The sequence below is a fragment of the Anabrus simplex genome, chromosome 14 (assembly GCF_040414725.1).
Source record: "Anabrus simplex isolate iqAnaSimp1 chromosome 14, ASM4041472v1, whole genome shotgun sequence".
Classification (NCBI taxonomy): Eukaryota; Metazoa; Arthropoda; class Insecta; order Orthoptera; family Tettigoniidae; genus Anabrus; species Anabrus simplex.
Window position 1 is genome coordinate 75,897,684 of NC_090278.1, and position 19,891 is coordinate 75,917,574.

Below are 19,891 nucleotides of genomic sequence, written 5' to 3' on the forward strand. Positions count from 1 at the left end.
AACTAATGGAAAAGCATTGGGAGTACGGGAATGATATGGTGATGACATTCATTGATATTGAAAAGGACGAAAGTTTCTTGAAAACTTTTGCAGTCTGGTGCAAAAAGGAATTGGACAGGGATTAATAAAAATGATCATGGTATTGTATAAGGAATGTTGTAGTTGCATGCAAACACAAGTTGGCAGGACAAGTTTGTTCAAAATAACTAGTGGGCTGAGACAGGGAAGTGTTCTATCACCAATCCTGTTTACAATAGTAATGGATGACATCATGAGAACAGCAAAAGCAGCATATGGAGGAAGAGAAATGAACATGATGTTATTTGCAGATGATATTGTGATTTGGGGAGAAGACGACAGGAAGGTTCAAGAACAGTTGAATGTGGTGAATGGGAAGATTGAAGAATGTGGATTGAAAATAAGTGTAGAAAAGAGTAAAACTCTTGTTATGACTAGAGGGGAGAAAGAAGGGAAAGGTCAGATTAGACTTGCAGACAAGCCCCTGGAAGTAGTGGAAACGTTTAAATACCTGGGGAGTGAATTAATGGAGAATGCTCGACTGGATGCTGAGATTAGTAAAAGGATTCAAGCTGGAAGTTGTTTCTATCATAGTGTAAGAAACATGTTATGGGACAAAGATGTGCCAACGGAAGCAAAGGATACTATGTACAAGATGTATTACGTACCCATAACAACTTACGGAGCAGAAACTTGGACAATGACAAAGGATGAGAGTCCAATACAGGCAGCTGAAATGAAATTCTTGAGGAGTATGATACAGAAGAGTAGAAGAGACAAAATAAGGAATGAGAAAATCCAGGAAGAAATTGGAGTGGAAAAAATGAATGATAGAATAGAGAAGAGCCGACTAAGATGGTTTGGGCACAAAGCGAATAAGCGACGAAAGAATGCCAAAAAAAGTGATGGAAATGCAAATCCAAGGAAGGAGAGGCCGTGGACGACCACGATTGACATGGAAGGATACCATCCAACGCAGCATAACAGAAAGAAACCTGGACTGGGACACAGTGTTGGAGGAGTGGTGGAAAGACCGAAGAAAGTGGAGAGGAACCATATTTGCCCCTACCCGGCTACAGCTGGATAAAGGGAAATGATGATGATGATGATGAATAAGTGTCTACACACTACTTAGTTGGGCATAATGAATCAAAAAAAGCAAATGTCAAGATATGCACATTCTTTGAATAATACGTACTAAATTGCCATTAATCAAGTTCATGAAACTGTCACCCCTTCTGAGATTCTTTTTTAACATCTGCAAACATTTCTGGTTGTTCGGATGTAGATGGTAGTGACTGGCTGATTGCGAAATTACGACGACTATGGCATGATATAGGATGATGAAATGATAGTCACTTCTTCTCAAGGCAGCCACGATGAAGTGGAAAACTAAAGTGGCGCTCCAGTAGAGAAATGACTCGTGCAGAGGCATAGTTGAAAAAACTAGTGGTTTACTTAGAACATCAGATGAAAACAAATCCAGCCAAAGTGATACGGGTGAAACGCCTACATGATCATGCTGTGCTCAAATGTTGCACAAATTTAAAACAAAAGAAACTTGCACATTACATCAGTTAATAAAAATTAGAACAGTATTGAGATTAAGTTCCTAAAAATGCTTTATTTCTTGTTTGTGTCAAAATGAAGAATAGTATAGATTATGTAGCTAATATTCACATATTTTACTTCCAGCTACAGTCCCATCTAGTTTGGACAATCAATTTCTACGGTACTATGCAGTGTAGCAGGTCCTAGTTAAGGAGTGGAGCACGTTGTAAAAGGAGTAAGGATACTAGTAAATACCATACTTGAAACTGGAACGTACTATCTGAACCGATGTAAAAATATGAATTGCTTAGCATCGTATCTTCTCTGCGAGTAGTAATATCCAATTAGGACATTTGTGCTGACAGGAGTGGTGAAAACTTGATGCATTCGAAGGTAACAATGTTACCATGCTTTTAAGAAAATGCAAGGTGGTAAGGAAGATTTCTAACAAAATGATTGTCAAACACAAAGAAAAATAAAGGTCATGCAAGAAGGTTACAAAAACCAACCACCTCCCTTGGATCAAATACAGTAAATGGTAGACATCCAAAATATTTTAGTACAATTATAGATAATCATATTTTACACAATTAATTGGACGTAAAATATATAGTACTGACTAGGAGGATTAAAACAGTTTTGTACAATTTTATTTTTGTAAATTCAACCATCAATACGGATTTAACATGAGATTCACAGTCTCTAATTTGCACAATGTGTCGAGCTACATAGACACACACATTGGGTGCTAACCACAAAGCCTACGGAATTAATAACAGACAGGTAGTATCAACGGATAGTTTCTACTTAACCCGTTCGCTTACCTAAATGCTGAACTGATGGTGCACACAATGTTGCACTTGGCTTACTTAACCTTGAATCAATGGTGTAGAGTCCAAATTTATCAGCAATATAGAGAAGATGAGGTACGACAATGACTACTCCAGTAGAAAGAGGATTCGGCATGTTTGGATGTAAAATCAGTCAAACCAAAACAGGATGCATAGTGATAAGAAGAGGAACCATGGCAGTTGAGTTGAGAATTGAACAGCATGAAATTAAAATGATTCAGTACTTAAAATACCTTGACTATTACGTACAAAATTAGGCGCAGTTTGCTTCGTAACTCTTATGGTACAAAAGCTTTCCTCTAAAAGCAAAAGTGCCATTTTGTAACACCTACTTGTTACCTATTTTGACTTAACAGACTGGAAGATGCAACCCAGACAAGTAGGGACAACACTCTACTAAAAGCAACAGAAATTAAGTTCCTCTTAATTACTTACTTCAAGTTACTCTTTTACAGCACATGTATCGTCAATAAAACTATGTCCAGAAACAGATTTAACCAAATCCTAAAAATCTGGATCACATCACTAAATTCTATCCACCAGTTTTTTTACGATATGAAAGTTCAAACGTCACCTTGGGGGAGAAAAAAAAAACTGACTAAAATGGCTGGTAGTTGATTTTATAAAGGTCCTAAGTATCAATTTAAGAGGAAATCAGATTAAGCAAAATATAGCTTACGAGGGTGGTTTTAAAAGTTCTCGGAATGTACTAGAATTAAGTATCTTAACTCTGTGGAACTGCTTTTGTTTTTCAACATAGTCTCCCTGTAGACTAATGCATTTGGTCCAGCGATATTCCAATGCCTTGATCCCATGTCGAAAGTGAGATTCCTCCAGGCCTGCAAAATACCTCTCCAATTCGGCTGTCATTTCTTCCCTTGTAGAAAATCTCCGTCCACTGAGGAAAATTTTCAGCTTGGGGGATAGATGAAAGTCTGATGGTGCCAAATCAGGTGAATAAGGTGGATGTGGCAACAATTCGTACCCCAGTTCATGAAGTTTTGCCATGGCAATAACACTTGTGTGCGGAGGAGCGTTGTCCTGATGAAAGATAACCTTTTTCCTTGCCAAACTAGGCCTTGTTTCGCATATCTTTTCCTGTAATTGGTCTAGGAAGTTTGCATAGTATTGCCCCGTAATTATTTGGCCAGTAGGAAGATAATCTATCGGCAGAATGCCTTTTGCATCCCAGAAAACTGAGGCCATGACCTTTCTGGCCGAATGCACTGCCTTTGCTTTCTTTGGGTGGTGGTGGTGGTGGTGAATCAGCATGTTTCCACTGCTTTGACTGCTGTTTTGTCTTTGGGGTATAGTAGTGGACCCAAGTTTCATCTGTAGTCAAAAACCAGCGCAAAAAATCTTGTTGGTTGCACTGAAAACAGGCCAGACTTTGTTCGGGCATTTCCAATCTGGTGCATTTATTGTCCAATGTCAAGAGCCGCGGCACCCATCTTGCGGATAATTTTTTCATACCCAATTCTTCGGTTAAAATATAACATACCCGTTCAGAAGACATCCCTACAGCTTCAGCAATCTCCTGCACTTTCAGTCGACGATCCTCCATGACCATTTTATGCACTTTTGCGATAAATTCTGGGGTCGTAACACTTTTTGGCCGTCCACTACGCGGATCATCATCCAAGCTCTCCTGACCAAATTTAAACTCGTAGGTCCACTTGGCAACAGTTGAAAATGAAGGAGCAGAGTCCCCCAGTGTGTTCTGAAAGTCGGCATGAATTTTCTTTGTTTTCATACCTCTCTTTACAAAGTATTTAATCACTGCGCGAATCTCAGTTTTTTTCCATTGTCACAAATCACTACGCGGGAACAACAACAAAGAGTTGTCACTACCACACTCCTGCAGCTAGAACACTGACGCGCCACGTGTTCACTCACAAAGTATGTGCGATTATTGTGCGGGAACCGCGTTACTCTAGCACTGATATCTAGTGGCGATTCCGAGAACATTTCAAACCGCCTACGTAGAAAAGAGCTGAAAATGTTGGACTCTGGTCATACCCTCAGTTGTTACGATAGCTACAGATATATCTCTATATAGAAACATAAAATTAAAAGGGAAGCAGATGGGTTAAGCACAATATTCAATATATGAAAGAACTGAAAATGTTGAAACTTGGACTTACATTGAATCCCCTCCTAAGTATTTAGATAGTTACAAATAACCTTCTATCCACACAAAGAAAGGTATTTTCAGTATGGCTGGTAGAATATGAGTGCTCTTGGTACAGTCATGCCTTTTACAAGTTGAAGGCGTAGGCTTCTTACATATTAGCCCCAAGTACAATGGTCTTTGATTTAGTGAACAAAACAGGAAGATGATGGTTCATGTCCTGAAGATACGCCAACATTTAACCTTTTCTGCTCAAAAGTGCCAAAGCTACTTTTTCTGCAGTATAAAACTTACATCTACAATTGGAATGCAGATTCTTGCAATACCCGTCTGATTTACATTATCAACTCTTGGGAATTTTCCAATACCCACAAATAAAGCTAAGCAAAATTACCAAAAAATTTCTAACTTTCATAAAAACTACAGTATCACAAAAATGGAAATTATTAGTTCTTGTACATGTATGAATTGCATCACACTAGTTAATTACATTTATACATATGCTAAAGGGTTAACACATTGCACTTTTATCACAACCTGAATTTCTTCATGCTGCTGAAGATTCACCCACTAGTCTTAATGTTCTATTCTTATCAGTATTGAAAAATGAACTTAAAACTACCTTTTCAATACTAAGGTAGAAATACAATTACACATTTCACCGGAACTGACTAGATGGTACTGAGTGAGAACAACTGTCAATACAAATTAATATCACATACTGAAGATATCTATATACATTTCAAGGGATATTCAACAATGAATTATCAAATAAATACACGAATTGACACTCCCAGAAGATAAACATTTCCATTGTGTCCTAAATAAAAATTCCTAAACAAATCAAAGTACAGAGATCATAACAAAAGATTTCTTCTGGATGGAGGCAACAGAGAGGAATTATTACTGCATTCAGCATTTACATCCATACATCAGAATGATGGAGCAAGTAATTACAATCTGAAAGAAACAGTGATTGCCCAAAATGAACAAGTACTAGAGGTAGAATCCATGGAAGTGTAAGACTCATCTGTAAAAACCTGAAGGATTGTATTACCATTACTAGATTATTTCTAAATAATCTAAGTAATCCTGTTTGGTGGTGGTGGTGGTGGTGGTGGTGGTGGTGGTGGTGGTGGATATTGCTTTAAGAATGAAGTTCAACTTGGTTACCACACTCTTAAATAAATGAAGAAAAGAAAACTCAAATACTGTATTACTGCTTTGAAAATTCATGAAGTATCTGCTTATCAGGGTTGAAACATGTCAAGGTTTCTGAAATTATTTCATCATTTAAAACAGGAATCTATTGCTGTTCTCATTTCATAATACTGTAATTGCTGTTGGAAAATATTTTCTTGTTTGATGAAATAAGACAACTGTATCACAATATAATGACAGGAGAAGAGTATTTTCACCCCAAAGTCAGATTGATGCAGATATCGCTGAAGTGATTTAAATAGGAACTAAATATTTCCTTATCACCAGAAGGCTTCTCTGGAGTAGATAAAGCTCAGTAAGTTATTAACGATACAGTCGCAACTGGCTAAGACATCCCTCCCCTGGTTATTACGCCATTATTCCAAAGTCCCTGTCCATGTCCTATTAAATATATGCTAGAGAAATCTGGATAGCACATTTACAACACACTTCAATACGTTCATAACTCCAACCATAAGAAATTTGAAGTAGTGGTTCCAGCCATGTTGCAAACACGACGCACCAGTGACAACTGACCTAGGTAAGGGTTTGGTAGAAAACTTAATTTCATAGCCCCAGAGAGCGGTAGCGTGTTAGCCTACAGCTGCAAGGAGAGTCAGTCCCAAACCAGTCTTTACTGTGGGCCTGTGGTTCTTTGGATCGTGCAAAAGTAGCTCGTTTGACATGTTGGTGCTTAATTTTACGTTCCAAAGTGAATTGTGTAAAACGTACATAAATTAACACATTGCGGACGGGAGACGAGTTAACTCGTGTTTGGCTGGGCGAGCATTGCGGACGGAAGACGAGTTAACTCGTCTTCACGAGACTCGTACGTTCGGTGACATGTCTAAACTTCTAAAACTAGCTGGCGGTCAAGGTTACTAGAATCTGTGTTGAAGCTTTTGTCTATTCCACGTTAGCTTTGCTTTACGTTCATCTGTTTTATGATTCATTTGCTAAGTTTTCTGACCTCATGTTTACATCGTTCAAGGAGCCATGAGGTGGGTAAGATGGCGCTTCCTAGACTGAACACGAGCTTAGACGCAGACGAGATAATGAATTATACGTGGATAAGTATTCGGATTGCCCCAGTGATGCTATAGTCGAAATTCCAGCTACAGGAATGAAACAAAATCCAACCAGAAAGTGCAGAGTCTGTTCCAGCAACGGCAAACGAAGTGAAAGAAGGTACACTTGCAAAAGTCGTTGCATGCTACGACTTTGCTACACAGTCTAACACACCAGGAAACATGCGCTGTAGCAATTAATAAGTTACACAGAAAAGGGCCGGCCCCAGGGGCTGAGCAGTGTGATGAGCATCCGGTCCGCAATGTGTTAAGCCTACTGCACTTACGCATAATGATTTGCAGGAAATTCAATTATGGAGGAGAAGAAAGCCAGACATTTTACAAATGATGAAAAATTAAAGCTTATGGAGAAAATAGATGCTAATCCACACATGAAAAGTGTGCAAATTGCCCAGATATTGGACATTCCTACAATAACCTTAAACATAATTGTAAGCAACATGTACAGTTTGCATTTCTAAAAACATTTTTCCTTGATGTTTTACTATGTTGGTGTTCTTAAACGCATTATTTCTTTATTTCATAAATTATAATTGTAAACACTTGTTTCTTTGTTTTCATCGTAATTATTTTTAATGTTCAAACCTAACCTTATATTTGATGATGATTATGCTTGTTTTAAGGGGCCTAACATCGAAGGTCATCGGCCCCAACCTTATATTTAACAGCATAATTGTTTTGTTTTTTAATTTTTTAGCACATTCCCCTTTTATAACTTCTATTTTTTCCCCTGATCCTCACAAAAATGTCCTACCCAGTTTTGCCTGTAGTCAGTTACAAACCGCCAAATACATCCTTCAACACTGCCATCCCTACCTCAGTGTTAAAAATAGAAGGGTGGCATCCAGAATGACTTGCAATGCATAGCTTTTAGTAAGAAATCACATTAATCCATGGGCAAACCCATGAAAGATAAAAGGATACAATACAATGATGCAAGAAAATATTTTCTGCAGTTGTGGTCACAAACAAAGCTATAACATAATGGAAGAACCTGATAGTAAAGAAAAAGACAAGTTCTACCAAAGGTTTAAGGACACCTGCATATTTCATAAACTTGATTCCTGATTCCTGCCCTTAAACATTTGGTCTCAGGTATACGATTTCTTTTTTTACACGGAACTAGTACAGTAGAACCTTGATGCATCGTTCCCACAACTGTCGTTTTCCCGTATTCACCCTTCAATTTATTCGATCCCAAAAATGTTCCATATAAATCAGTGCTAAATTTCCCTGCATATATCATTCCTCGAACTATCGTTTTATTGCATTGATCGTCTAAATGTATTACTCTGCCAGAATTTTCCCCACATGGATGATCGTAAGAAAAATACACACAAAAGTTTTTTTTTAATTTAAAGAGACTACTGATTACTCTAGCATATAACAGCAGCTCATGGAAGAATGTACGAGCAATTCCGAGTTGCTATAACCTATCTCAAACTACCTAGGAAACTAGTCCGGCCACGTGCGTGTTGTAGTACTAGTAACATAAAAACATCAGTCAAGAAATCGCTAGATCGGAAACTAGTTCAAATAATCTTTAACAAACATGTTATAAGAAGAATACAACATTTATACAATCACCAGAATGAATCAAGTTGATATTCAATACAATTCTGAAAATCAATGTACTCAACAATGACACCTGCGGAAGAAAGATAGGTTACTCAATTCCTTCCATATCGTCGTCATCTCCGTCGGAGTCGTTCACATTCATCACTATCGTTCAATGCCATCGTCTGACTAGTCTATATCCCACAGTTTTCCTACCATCTCGATGACGTGTTTTACACGTATTTCATAATGTTGAGACTAGTTCAATCCCTTCCAGCAGCAGTTTTCTTACTTCTGCAAGGGTGAAAGTTTTGTTGTTCCTAGCCACATGGCCCTTAACTTGGCTCCATGCATTTTGAATTGGATTTAAACAACAATGGTATGGAGGTAACCCTAAAACTTGCCTTCCCGATTGCAATGTGGTATCGTCTACTTGATATGCACCTCACGAGTCCTATAACTCCGCACATTTTCGAGAGTACTACCAAGATTTAAGTTGTCACTGAACTTCTTAAAAACATTGAAAACACACTGTTTTTCTCCACTTCTCAATGCTTTTCCCTTCTTACGCTTTACGTGAGCATGGATGGGCTCGCCCATCTCCACTCCACACAAAACTTTAACAAAGGTTATGTGAACCTAAATTAAAACAGTTAACTGCATCTTTAATACCAAGACAAAGACCGACTACCAACTTTATGATATATTATTAAATATTAGCACGAAAGGAACTCTTAATAATATGCAAAGTCACCTGCGCGCCAATAACACTCGGAACACAGCGGTAAACAGAAAGCACATCGGTTGTATGTTAGCTAAATGAACCGCTACTGAATACTGCAATGGCTGTCGTGCTGTTGACACATCGCCCCTCTCAAAAGGCACTTTAATGCACGAGTATCAATCATAAATTGAAACTAAACAGCTTTTTAAAAGTGAAAATAAACAGATTTAGATAACGTACATAACTTTTACGCAGAAATAACTTAATGAAAATTATGATTCCCATAGGGAACCTGGTATATTTGTTCGGAATGAGTAAATTTTTAATACCAAAATAGTTGGTCCATTATTGGTCGTTATAAATGTTCCAGCTAACTCATTTCTGGTTGCCAGCATTTCACACCAGTGTGCCAAGTTGGGTTCCTCATAGTTTCTCCTAGTGCAATGGCACTCCCAGTGGCTCCAGGTAGCCTACGCAGTGGCCTCCACGGTATGCACTAGCCATTTGTCTGGGTGGATGTGCCATTTAACAACCGAGGAGCCCAACTTGGCACACTGGGGCAAAACTCTGGCAACCAGGAATGAGTTAGCTGGAAAATGTATAATGTCCAATAACGGACGAACTATATTGGTATTAGAAATAACACATGTAAAGTATTTTTAACACCTTACTAAAAGATAAGAGAGTACCGCCGCATTTATCACGTCTTTTTGGTGTTTACCGTATCTTGCAGGTTATTTGAGATAGGGAATAGTCTTGAGCAAGGAGCTTGTAGGCTGTAGTGTTGTGCGCAGGTTATTCAAGTGCAACCTTCCTACGAGCCTCCTGGTGCCAACACTTCTCCTCGACCCACTAACTGATCCCTAGAAGTATTATTTACAAGAATTAAAACTGAGGCACTGTAAAACTCATTTGCCACCATTTTCTGCGTTGCTATTGGCTGGCTAGGGTTGCCACCTTTGTTGAAAATGAGAAAATCGTGCAGTTTTAAAATAGCACAGAGATGAGTTATTTATAAGGTTCAACCTATTCAATACTAATTACATGTTGTATAGATGTTATTCACAACATTTATTTAACATGGGACTGTGCCAGCTTTATTATGCCATTGCTCCTTTGTTCTGATGATTTGTTTGACACATGGTGTGAATGGACATATAAAGACTTATATACATATTTCAATGTGTAACTACACCAGTTCTAATTAATATGTCCTTGCACATTTGTTTGTGATTTGTTTTACGGCTGATGACGACATTTAAATGTCGAAACCAGTCCCATGCTATTAGTCCTATGTTAAATAAATGTTGTGAATAACATCTATACAACACGTAATTAGAACTGAATAGGTTGAACCTTATAAATAACTCATCTCTGATCTCAGTTCAATACGGAAACCATAATGAAACTCATATCTTTGTTTAAAATAGTCACGGCGTGCGCTGGGTATGTTTTAATTAATCACAGGGTTATTAATCGCGTCATACCTTGTGGAGTGTGTGGGATGCTAGAGGGCTGTCGACTACTTTGTTGCCCCCTGCCCAATTGTAATGTTACAAGCCAGACCAATAATCTTTTCACCAGCCCGGTCTTGAAACTAATTCCTAAGTTGGCAGCCTCGTCTAGCCCGCTGTGACATCGTCCGAGCCGTGCCATGTGGTATCTCTAATCTATCGCTCGCGAAGGATCTATGGAGTCTTTACCAAAATACAGGCTAACGCTTTAATATCCACGTATATCATTAATTTGCAATAAGAGAACTGATCTTAAAGGTTTTCAATTATTATAAGAGATGCCAACTTTCAAGAAAGGCAATTTGTAATGCAGCCGTTCAGGCACGGGGGGGGGGAGGTGCGCGTAGAATTTCTTTTTCGAGATCTTACTAACTTACATATCACTGAAAAATCCATGAACATATAATTCAACCAGATCTTCAAAGACTGGCATATAAAGAGTGCATGATTCTTACCTGCTAAAGTAACATGAGATTAGCAGTACATATCTGAGTGGAGGATGAAGGATCATTTCTTTTGTTGAGTACTATTATAGTTGCTCCCTTAGCAACTTGTCGTTTCTGTCTGGTAAACGTACACTGCTGACATGCTTTTCCTTTTGATATCATGTGCATCCTCTGCACTAACAGAGCACTCGGTGTTCATATTAGCACGGAACTCAGTCTTGTTCCTACTCACTATGCGCAACTGAAAAATCGCGGCTACACACACTACTAATCACATGTGAATGAAATATTGAACGCAGTAAACAGGGCCGTTCCTTCGAGTACTCCTCCCTAAATTTTTGAACTTTTTTTGTTTATTACTTAGCGTCACTAATCACGGTAACGTCACCACACATATTTTAGTGCACAATAAATCGCGCCATTATTTCAAACCTTTCGCATGTTGTAACACACGAATAGCTTATATCCTAGAAGAGCAATATATGTAAATTTGGCAACCAAAATCGCAATAAATACTTCAGTCACACACGGAGTATCCAAAATGAAACTGAGTTTGTCACCACTTTGCCGCCAAAAGAAAGACAAAAGAACTCTTACTTGCATGGAAGTCTGGTCATGTGATGAACAAAGACAACAACTCCCCAAGATATACCACTTAACGGGTGCCTATTTTTCCCGTACTAGAAGCACACACTGCGTTCGGCGCGTGAAAACTTGAAATATTCTTACATGAGGGACAGGAAAGGGGTATAAATTCCTGAGAACTCTGAAAATAATATTCTGAGAATTCAAGCTGTAATGGAATTCCTTGTGTATCCTTTTCAACCCTTCATACACCGAAGATTTAAAAATAAAAAAATCTCAATTTGGGGTGTGCGATTCGTAAAGGCGTAATTGTGACAGGTAATTCATAATTATGATTGAATTGTAATAGTAGGAATCTCTGTATTATGAGATGTAAAGAAAAGCGAAGCGGCATAAAAGTTACACTTTTAGTTTCACTGTGTATATCATGGTTGCAATATTTTGATACCATCCGGCTCCAAGGTTAAATGGTTTGCATGTGTTGGCCTTCGGTTCAAAGGGTCTCAATCAGGTCGGGGATTTTAATTTTCCTTGGTTAATTCCGATAGTTCGAGGGATGTGTATGTGCGCCGACTTACACATTAGGATTGATCTTAGGTAGGGCCGCATGGCGCGTAGGCTGTATCATCCGGCTTTGGAGGCCACACGCCATTATTATTATTATTATTATTATTATTATTATTATTATTATTATTCCTTTGCTGGCAGGACGTAGCGTTTACAGTGCACTATGTCTTCTGGTATGGGCTAGAGCAATATTGTTACTTTCATTGATCTGTCTAAACTTTATCCTTGGCTTTGACAAGATGAAAGTGACTGAGGTATGAGTGATGCTAGTAATGTCATTCCTTATGCAGCCAGTCCCTGCTATGAATGGTGTGAAAATGTTGCTCATAGGGTCAGTTGGTGCATGCATTTCAGTGGGCTTGGCAGACTGATATGTAATAGCAACTTCTGGCTCGGTGAGGAAAGCAATGGGAAACTACCTCACTCCTCATTTTCCTAGTACACCTCTTCAGTGATGCCTAGGCCATTTATGACAGCTGATGGCGGAGCTGTTGAGAATCCAACCAGCCTTCGGGCTGAGGACTAAACATACATACATTATTATTATTATTATTATTATTATTATTATTATTATTATTATATTTACATTACAAAACTGCCCAAATAAAGTATCTGTAGTTCATTATTTTGCTTTCCCCCTAATTTTTTTAAATGACACCCACATTTATAGTCTTCTTGCACCTATCGTAGTTTTCTCTCTCCCTCTTGAAAAAAACGATGCATCGAGGTTTTACTCTACATATTTATAGAAATATTTGCTTAAATTTTCATAAAAATATCACCCTTTGTTTAGAAGTTAAATTTTTTGTTCATCAGAAAGAAAATAGCTATTTTTTAATACTTGTGGAGATCTGAATAGTACAATATGGGGATTTCATTAATTTCTTAAATGGAGAAACACAGATACCTGTAGAATCTTTACAATTGTTACAGACCGACAGAATATGTTTCCATTATAAAAATACGACAATTTTATAGCTTGCAACAGAACCACAGAAAGAGGTCATAAAACAATCATTCCTTGACCTTGGCTGGACAGGAGAACCCTTCAGCTACCAAGATTGTTTGTGTTACACTGTAGTATGAATATCCCACTATAATAAAATACAGAAATGAGGCATCTCCTATTCAGCCAAGGTCAAAGAAGATTTGTTTTAGGACCTCTTTCTGTTGGTTTATAGCAAGCTATAAAACTGGCGATTCTTTTTAAAAGAAAACATATTTCGTTACTCTATTACATTTATGAATATTCTACAGGTATTCGTGCTACTCCATTACAAAAATTATTACTGTAATTCCCATATTGTACTGTCCAGCTCTCCTGAAGTATTAAAAAATAGCTGTTTTCTGTCCGATTAATATAAACAAAAATGAAATAACTTCAAAACAAAAGAGATATTTTAATGAAAATTTCAGCAAGTGTTTCTCTAAAAATGTACTAGTACCCTGTACAAAATCATATGTCTTGGGACCAAAAGTTCAAGGACTGAATCGTGTTCATGAAACATGCAGGTATCCCCTAACTTTTGGTAGAACCTGTAGCTGAAGAAAACAAAAAGGAATTTATTTTTTAAGAAGGTAGGAAATGAAAAATTTCTAAAAGAGTGCCAAGGATAAATGAAGTATCGCAAATATTGGTTCCGAAAGTCTCTCTTATCCACCTTCTCTGAGGAAGAGGTAATATAACCTTTCTTCCACTGAAACACGTTACCATATGTCCTAAGCTTTCCAACTTACAGGAAAAACTACCAGTGCCTGGAATCTGCCTTGGTTTAATGGTTTTGTGAAGGAAAAGTTAATGTCTCAAGTTCAGAATATACCTAATAAAAGCAATCCACCAAAGGTTATGCCTGTGTCTAGCAGGCAGCTGCCTTATACGCTGCACAAAACGAAGCAATCCGTAACGACGATGTAAATACCTGAACACAAAACTCAATACAGGTCCCGACATTAGCTCTAACCACAGCCAATGGAAAAGGAAGCAGCTGCAGCAGGGAAAAGAACACATGGTAATTATATTACATTCATTGCGATTCATTAATGCTGAAGCAGAATTATGGGATATTTCTACATCTTGTGTAGAATTTTCACTGACAGGGCAGGAATCAATATCCAGAACACAAAACAGAGAATCAACAGGAAAAAGGAATGACTTTTCGAGAATTATAGGAGACGGGTTAGTATCTTCCAAGTCCAGCAAAGTCACTGGAGCAGATACACATGCAAACTTGCATTCAGGTACAACACTGGGACTTTCACATGCAAAAGATGCCAACAAATGTTCCCACGCTGAAGAACTTCTGCAATTATTCAAAACCTCAAGGACATAAACCAAATTTTCATTAAGTTTCTCAAATGAGCGAACCGGAGTTCTGTATTCTAGAATATGAGAACCACAATAAGAATCCCCAAAATTAGGCAAATTATTACAGGACAAATACAAGATTGCATTGTTTAAGAAAGAAAAGTTGGTTAAAGAGCTATTAAGAGAATCTGGCAAGCATCTACATGTGTAAGGGGTGCTAGTAACTGTATAGGAGGAGTGCAGCTTGTTGTATGTTACAGCATCGCTAGTATCAGACCAACTGGCTTGAAAAATATCAGTAACAGCATCTTGTTCCTTGGTTTCATTAGGCGTTGATGTAACAGTCACAAGCTGCTCAGACGGGCTATTAACAGAATCTGGCAAGCATCTACATATGTTAGGGGTGCTAGTAACTGCATAGGCGGTGTGCTGTTTGTTATATGTTAAAGCATCGCTAGCATCAGACCAACTGGCTTGAAAAATATCGTTAACAGCACCTTGTTCCTTGGTTGCATTAGGCGTTGATGTTTTGACAGTCAGAGGTTGCTCTTCAGCTGACAAAACCTTCTTTGGAGTTTCCTTGAGCTCAGTCTGAAAGAATATATAATTAAGTATTAATGTCCCTCTTTTTTACCAGTACACATGGAATCTCACAATATTAATGAAATCATAGAAAATCTGGTAACTATTTACCAGATCTCCTCAAGTAATCAATATTTTAAAACCCTAGATAGATAGAACCGATTTTATATCAGACTATTCAACCTTCACATTTTATAACAAAATGCAAGACAATCCAGCTGAGAAGAAATGGATGGAGGACAACTGGAATTGAAGTAACTGTCCATCTACTAGGAGACAGCAGTGTATCAAGATGAGGAAATAGTCCTTGTAGTTTCGTTTTCCTTCCCACATTGGCAGCACAGTCTGTATGAAAAGTTTCACTCACAGTTTTACTTCTATCAATCAAGATTTAACAATCCTCCATAAAGTGCAAAAAGGTACTTTAATGAACATTTACCTTCTACTAGATCAAAAAAATAATCCTAGCAGTAATCTAAATAAAATTCCTGAATGCACTAATATCGTTTTCAAAGTACTATCTAAAATATTTAAGAACACAAAAAATAATTACTAGTGATTTTATATTACATAACAGAACACAAGCCGGCCCCGTGGTGTACGGGGTAGCATGCCTGCCTATCACCCGGAGGCCCCGGGTTCGATTCGCGGCCAGGTCAGGGATTTTTACCTGGACCTGAGAGCTGGTTCGAGGTCCACTCAGCCTACGTGATTACAATTGAGGAGCTATCTGACGGTGAGATAGCGGCCCCAGTCTAGAAAGCCAAGAATAACGACCGAGAGGATTCGTCATGCTGACCACACGACACCTCGTAATCTGCAGGCCTTCGGGCTGAGCAGCGGTCGCTTGGTAGGCCAAAGCCCTTCAAGGGCTGTAGTGCCATAGGGTTTGGTTTGGTTTTTAACAGAACACAATCCCTTCTACTTGACTCCCCCCTTCCTTTTTGCTACTTGATCACCTTAATCCAACACCACACTTTCTTAGCAGTCTTGCAGTTTCTATTAAGCTTTAAAAAGGCCATATGAAAGGCACATTCCCTTTCTAAAGAATATCAAACGAACATCTCTTCGGAATCAATTTCTTTCTTTATTCAAAAAATGTTTAAATTCATAATTATCAACAGATTTCTCGTACTCTTTATATATGTTCCATAACATAACAGGAGGTCAAATAATGGCCAGAAAGTTTCCTGTTATATGTAATTAGAACTTGTAAAGTACTGAAAGGTGGAAAATATATATATTCTATTTAAAGAAATAATTATTTTATTGTTAACAATGATGCTTTCATGGTCCATACTTGTAGACATGATGTAGGCTTTGGGGCTTATGCCGTGTCAAGAAAACATTGTGAAATTCTTTGCGCATAGCAGAGAACTTAGCTCCGCATCTTCAGAAGAAAATCTCATCTGTTCCCGAGGAAGACTTCTCGAATAACGAGGGTTTGAATTTAAGAATGCTTTACCGTTGATCATAGCAAGTGGTACCATCACCAGATGACTTCAGCTTTGTTCTATTTTGATATCCTGGATGTCTTGCGTTGCACTTTATTTTATTATTTTTATTTCTATTTATTTCTCTTATCACAATAGTCCCCAATTTGTCCGATGACCTTTTGGATACTTCGCCAAGCATGTACGGTGTAACTAGCAATGTCTTAATTGGAGCTTAGATGGTGTCGTCAGCTACCGCTTTGAATGCTAGTACTGTGCTAGCATACAGTGAGCAATCCAGCAATGAATGAGCGTATCACTTACTATGACCAATGGTAAAGCATTCTTAAGGCAATGCATCTGTGAAAATACTAAAATCTACAGTTTTCATCCTACCTTAGAATTTTGATCATTTAATATCAGTATCAGTATGTTTCTATCTATAACAGTTTTTGCGATATTCATAAATTTATCAATATTTTTAACACTTTTTGATATTTATAAAATGCTCCTCATGCCAAACGGCTGAACAGATCTGGCTTAAAATTTAATCTTGGTTTTAAACGACCAATATAAAAGAAGTGATGTGTGGGTTTTGACAAATTTTAATTACACTGAAAGGAACGAATTATTTCACATAGGCATAACTTTTAAAATATATTTTATGATTATCATGATAGAAAAAACTAGATTGCCACTGAACTATTGCATGTATTTTAAAATTTGCATATCAGTTTGTTATTATGTTGTATCTGAAATTAGCCCAGAAGTTTCAAGTAGATTGGTTGAAAATTGTGGCATGAGGAGCATTTTGAATCTTCAAAATTGCTAGAAAATAAATTCTGAAAAAAAAAAAAAAAAAGACTGAAATTTTATAGGTGAACAATCGTCCAGTATCTGAATCTAGTTGACATAACTCCCCAGCACCATATGTTGGACCCTCTGCTGCCTTCTTCCTGACCTCACTAGCAGTTTTTGAGAGTTTTGGTTTCCTTTGGCCTGTTTAGAACCCTTGTTGCCCCGACACTCCACTGGGGTCAATTCTACGCTTGTCCCTCATTTCAGTAATTTTCTGTCCTGAGCTGCTAACTTAAACACCCCTAACACTAGCTTTTAGTTTCTCACTTGCTTCACAACCCATGCTGAATTCAGCAATTGCTGGTGTTACAGCAATCTCCAGTTTTTGTTTGACACAAACACTTCTTTCAGACACTTAACCCAAATTACACTATGCAATGATTTATTGGCATTCTGTGTTTTACCTACTGTGCAGCGCTCTAAAACCTCATTTGAAGCAATTCTTTGATGCACAGGTATCATTTTACATACTACCTGTGGAGACAGTATAGTCTTCATATTGCTACTGTCATATTTTGGCGGGTCTCCTCCAGCAGCTACAGCTTGGTTATAGAAGCACCATGACTCTTTGCTGAAGGGGCACTTGAAATGCTGAGGCTTCTCATCGGTGGATATGCAGTGGTACAGTGTGGCATAAACAGCTGATTTCATCTGCTGTACATTAGGAATATTTTTTTTTGTAGCATTAGTTAGTAGTTACCTAGCTTTACTATTGTTTCTTCTTTGATACTTTCAGGCTTTTTACCACCCAGTGTCACCCCTTTCAACCTCCACTCACTCACAATGTTTTTTAAGCCAGTCTTCAATCTTTTAGAAATATGATTTAGGCACTCTTCCTTTTGAATAGAAATGTCTGGACCATGCACTGCCAGTTTGTGGAGATGATTGTGGGTTTTGGCATCGCCATCTGACAAAACTGTATGTACCTGAACTTCTGCATATCCACAGAACCTCAGCAGCTGCCATCTCCATACCATTAGAAGAGCCCATAAAATTACATTCACATTCCCCATCTGAAGAATGATTTTCCTGCCACAGCCTGAATTCCCCACTTCCCTCTCCCAGGATTTTTCTATTCTGGTCACATACACTACAAGACCTGGACAAAATATGAAAATCTATCACAAGGCCTGTCAACACATCAATGACAATTCCAAGTCCATATGTGATGTACGGCCATGCTTGTGCCATGTTCCATCATAGGAGACAGAAATATTTATAATTTCCTCATCTACAAGACTGGGATTTAGTCCAAGATGGGCTTGTCTCACAGCTGTGTAAGACAGCTTTAGGACTTCTTTAATTTTTATATTTTCCAGTGATTGGCTTTTTGCATGAGCACTGTACAAAGAGGAACTCATTGCTGGCAAACCCATAAACATAGCAAACTGTTCAATTGCTGCGAGTCCCCTACCTATATGCAGAAATGCACTGACCATCTTATGGTTTATTTTAAAGGGGGGCCTACTAGACTCATCAAACTGAACCCTAGGGCTGGTGTATAATTCACTACAAATGACAGCACAGTTACCACATTTAATCACAAGTTTCTGAGCAAATCCCATTGAATGTTTTATCTCTATGGACAAGTCTCCTTGTCCACATGTAGCACACCCATACACAGCCCTTGAATATGTCTTTCCAGACTACTGTGGACCATTGTATGTATGTTCACTTACCAAAACATCATCTGCACCCTGTAGGAGACTGCTGAACAGTGACTACTTTCTACTGCTGGAGGAAGAGGATTCTTTAGTGGAGGAATTAGGTGCACATTCATCAGGCAAATATTTGGTGTGGGGATTTTAACTTCCCCTACTTGATCTTGCAAACTAGTACTGACATTCTTATTCCTGTTAGAAATGGCATTTTTCACTTAATCCAACACTTTACTAGGAAGTTTCTTCCCACAACAAGTCTCAATACTTCTTCCCATTATGTACACTGATAATTACATGACCTCACAAATTTTCAGCTGCCTGCACTAAGTAGATCCTGTTACTGTTTATGGATCATTTATAACACTTATTACAAATATAACATTTAAGAAATTACAGAAAAGCAGAGTAGGCCTAAAACACTAATGATAAACTCGAAACAGGGAGATCACAATTCTTTGTTTACATTCAACGCAGGGACAAGCTCCATCACTGAAATAAGCGCCAATTCCACTCGATATATCGATAGTCCGTCAGAACAACCAACAAAGATTCACACGAACAAAATTTCTTACATTCAACTCGCGTGCTCAATTCAAAATCTTCGAAAATCAAAAAAAATATTCACAAGAATAGTGTCAATGAGCGGCAACGCCCACTTGCACCGGGTCATTTAAATGGCCATTAAGGGCTTTAAATGGCTGATGTTTAAATAAAACAAAGCGCAAAAAAAGTACAAGGTATAAACATTATAAGAACGTAAAAAACTAAAAATGGAGTTTTTGCATAATTTTCACCAAATTTCACTGATAAATTGCCTTAG

The 19,891-nt window shown here is 38.0% G+C and overlaps 1 protein-coding gene across 1 annotated transcript in view; it reads right to left on the minus strand.

The window, feature by feature from the left end:
• Nup358 (Nucleoporin 358kD) overlaps window positions 1-19,891 on the minus strand; it is a 343,965-nt gene that overhangs the window by 85,915 nt on the left and 238,159 nt on the right. The window contains exon 23 of the mRNA XM_067157834.2: window positions 15,035-15,128. Coding sequence (XP_067013935.2) covers window positions 15,035-15,128 — 94 coding nt within the window. The remainder of the gene's footprint in view (window positions 1-15,034; window positions 15,129-19,891) is intronic.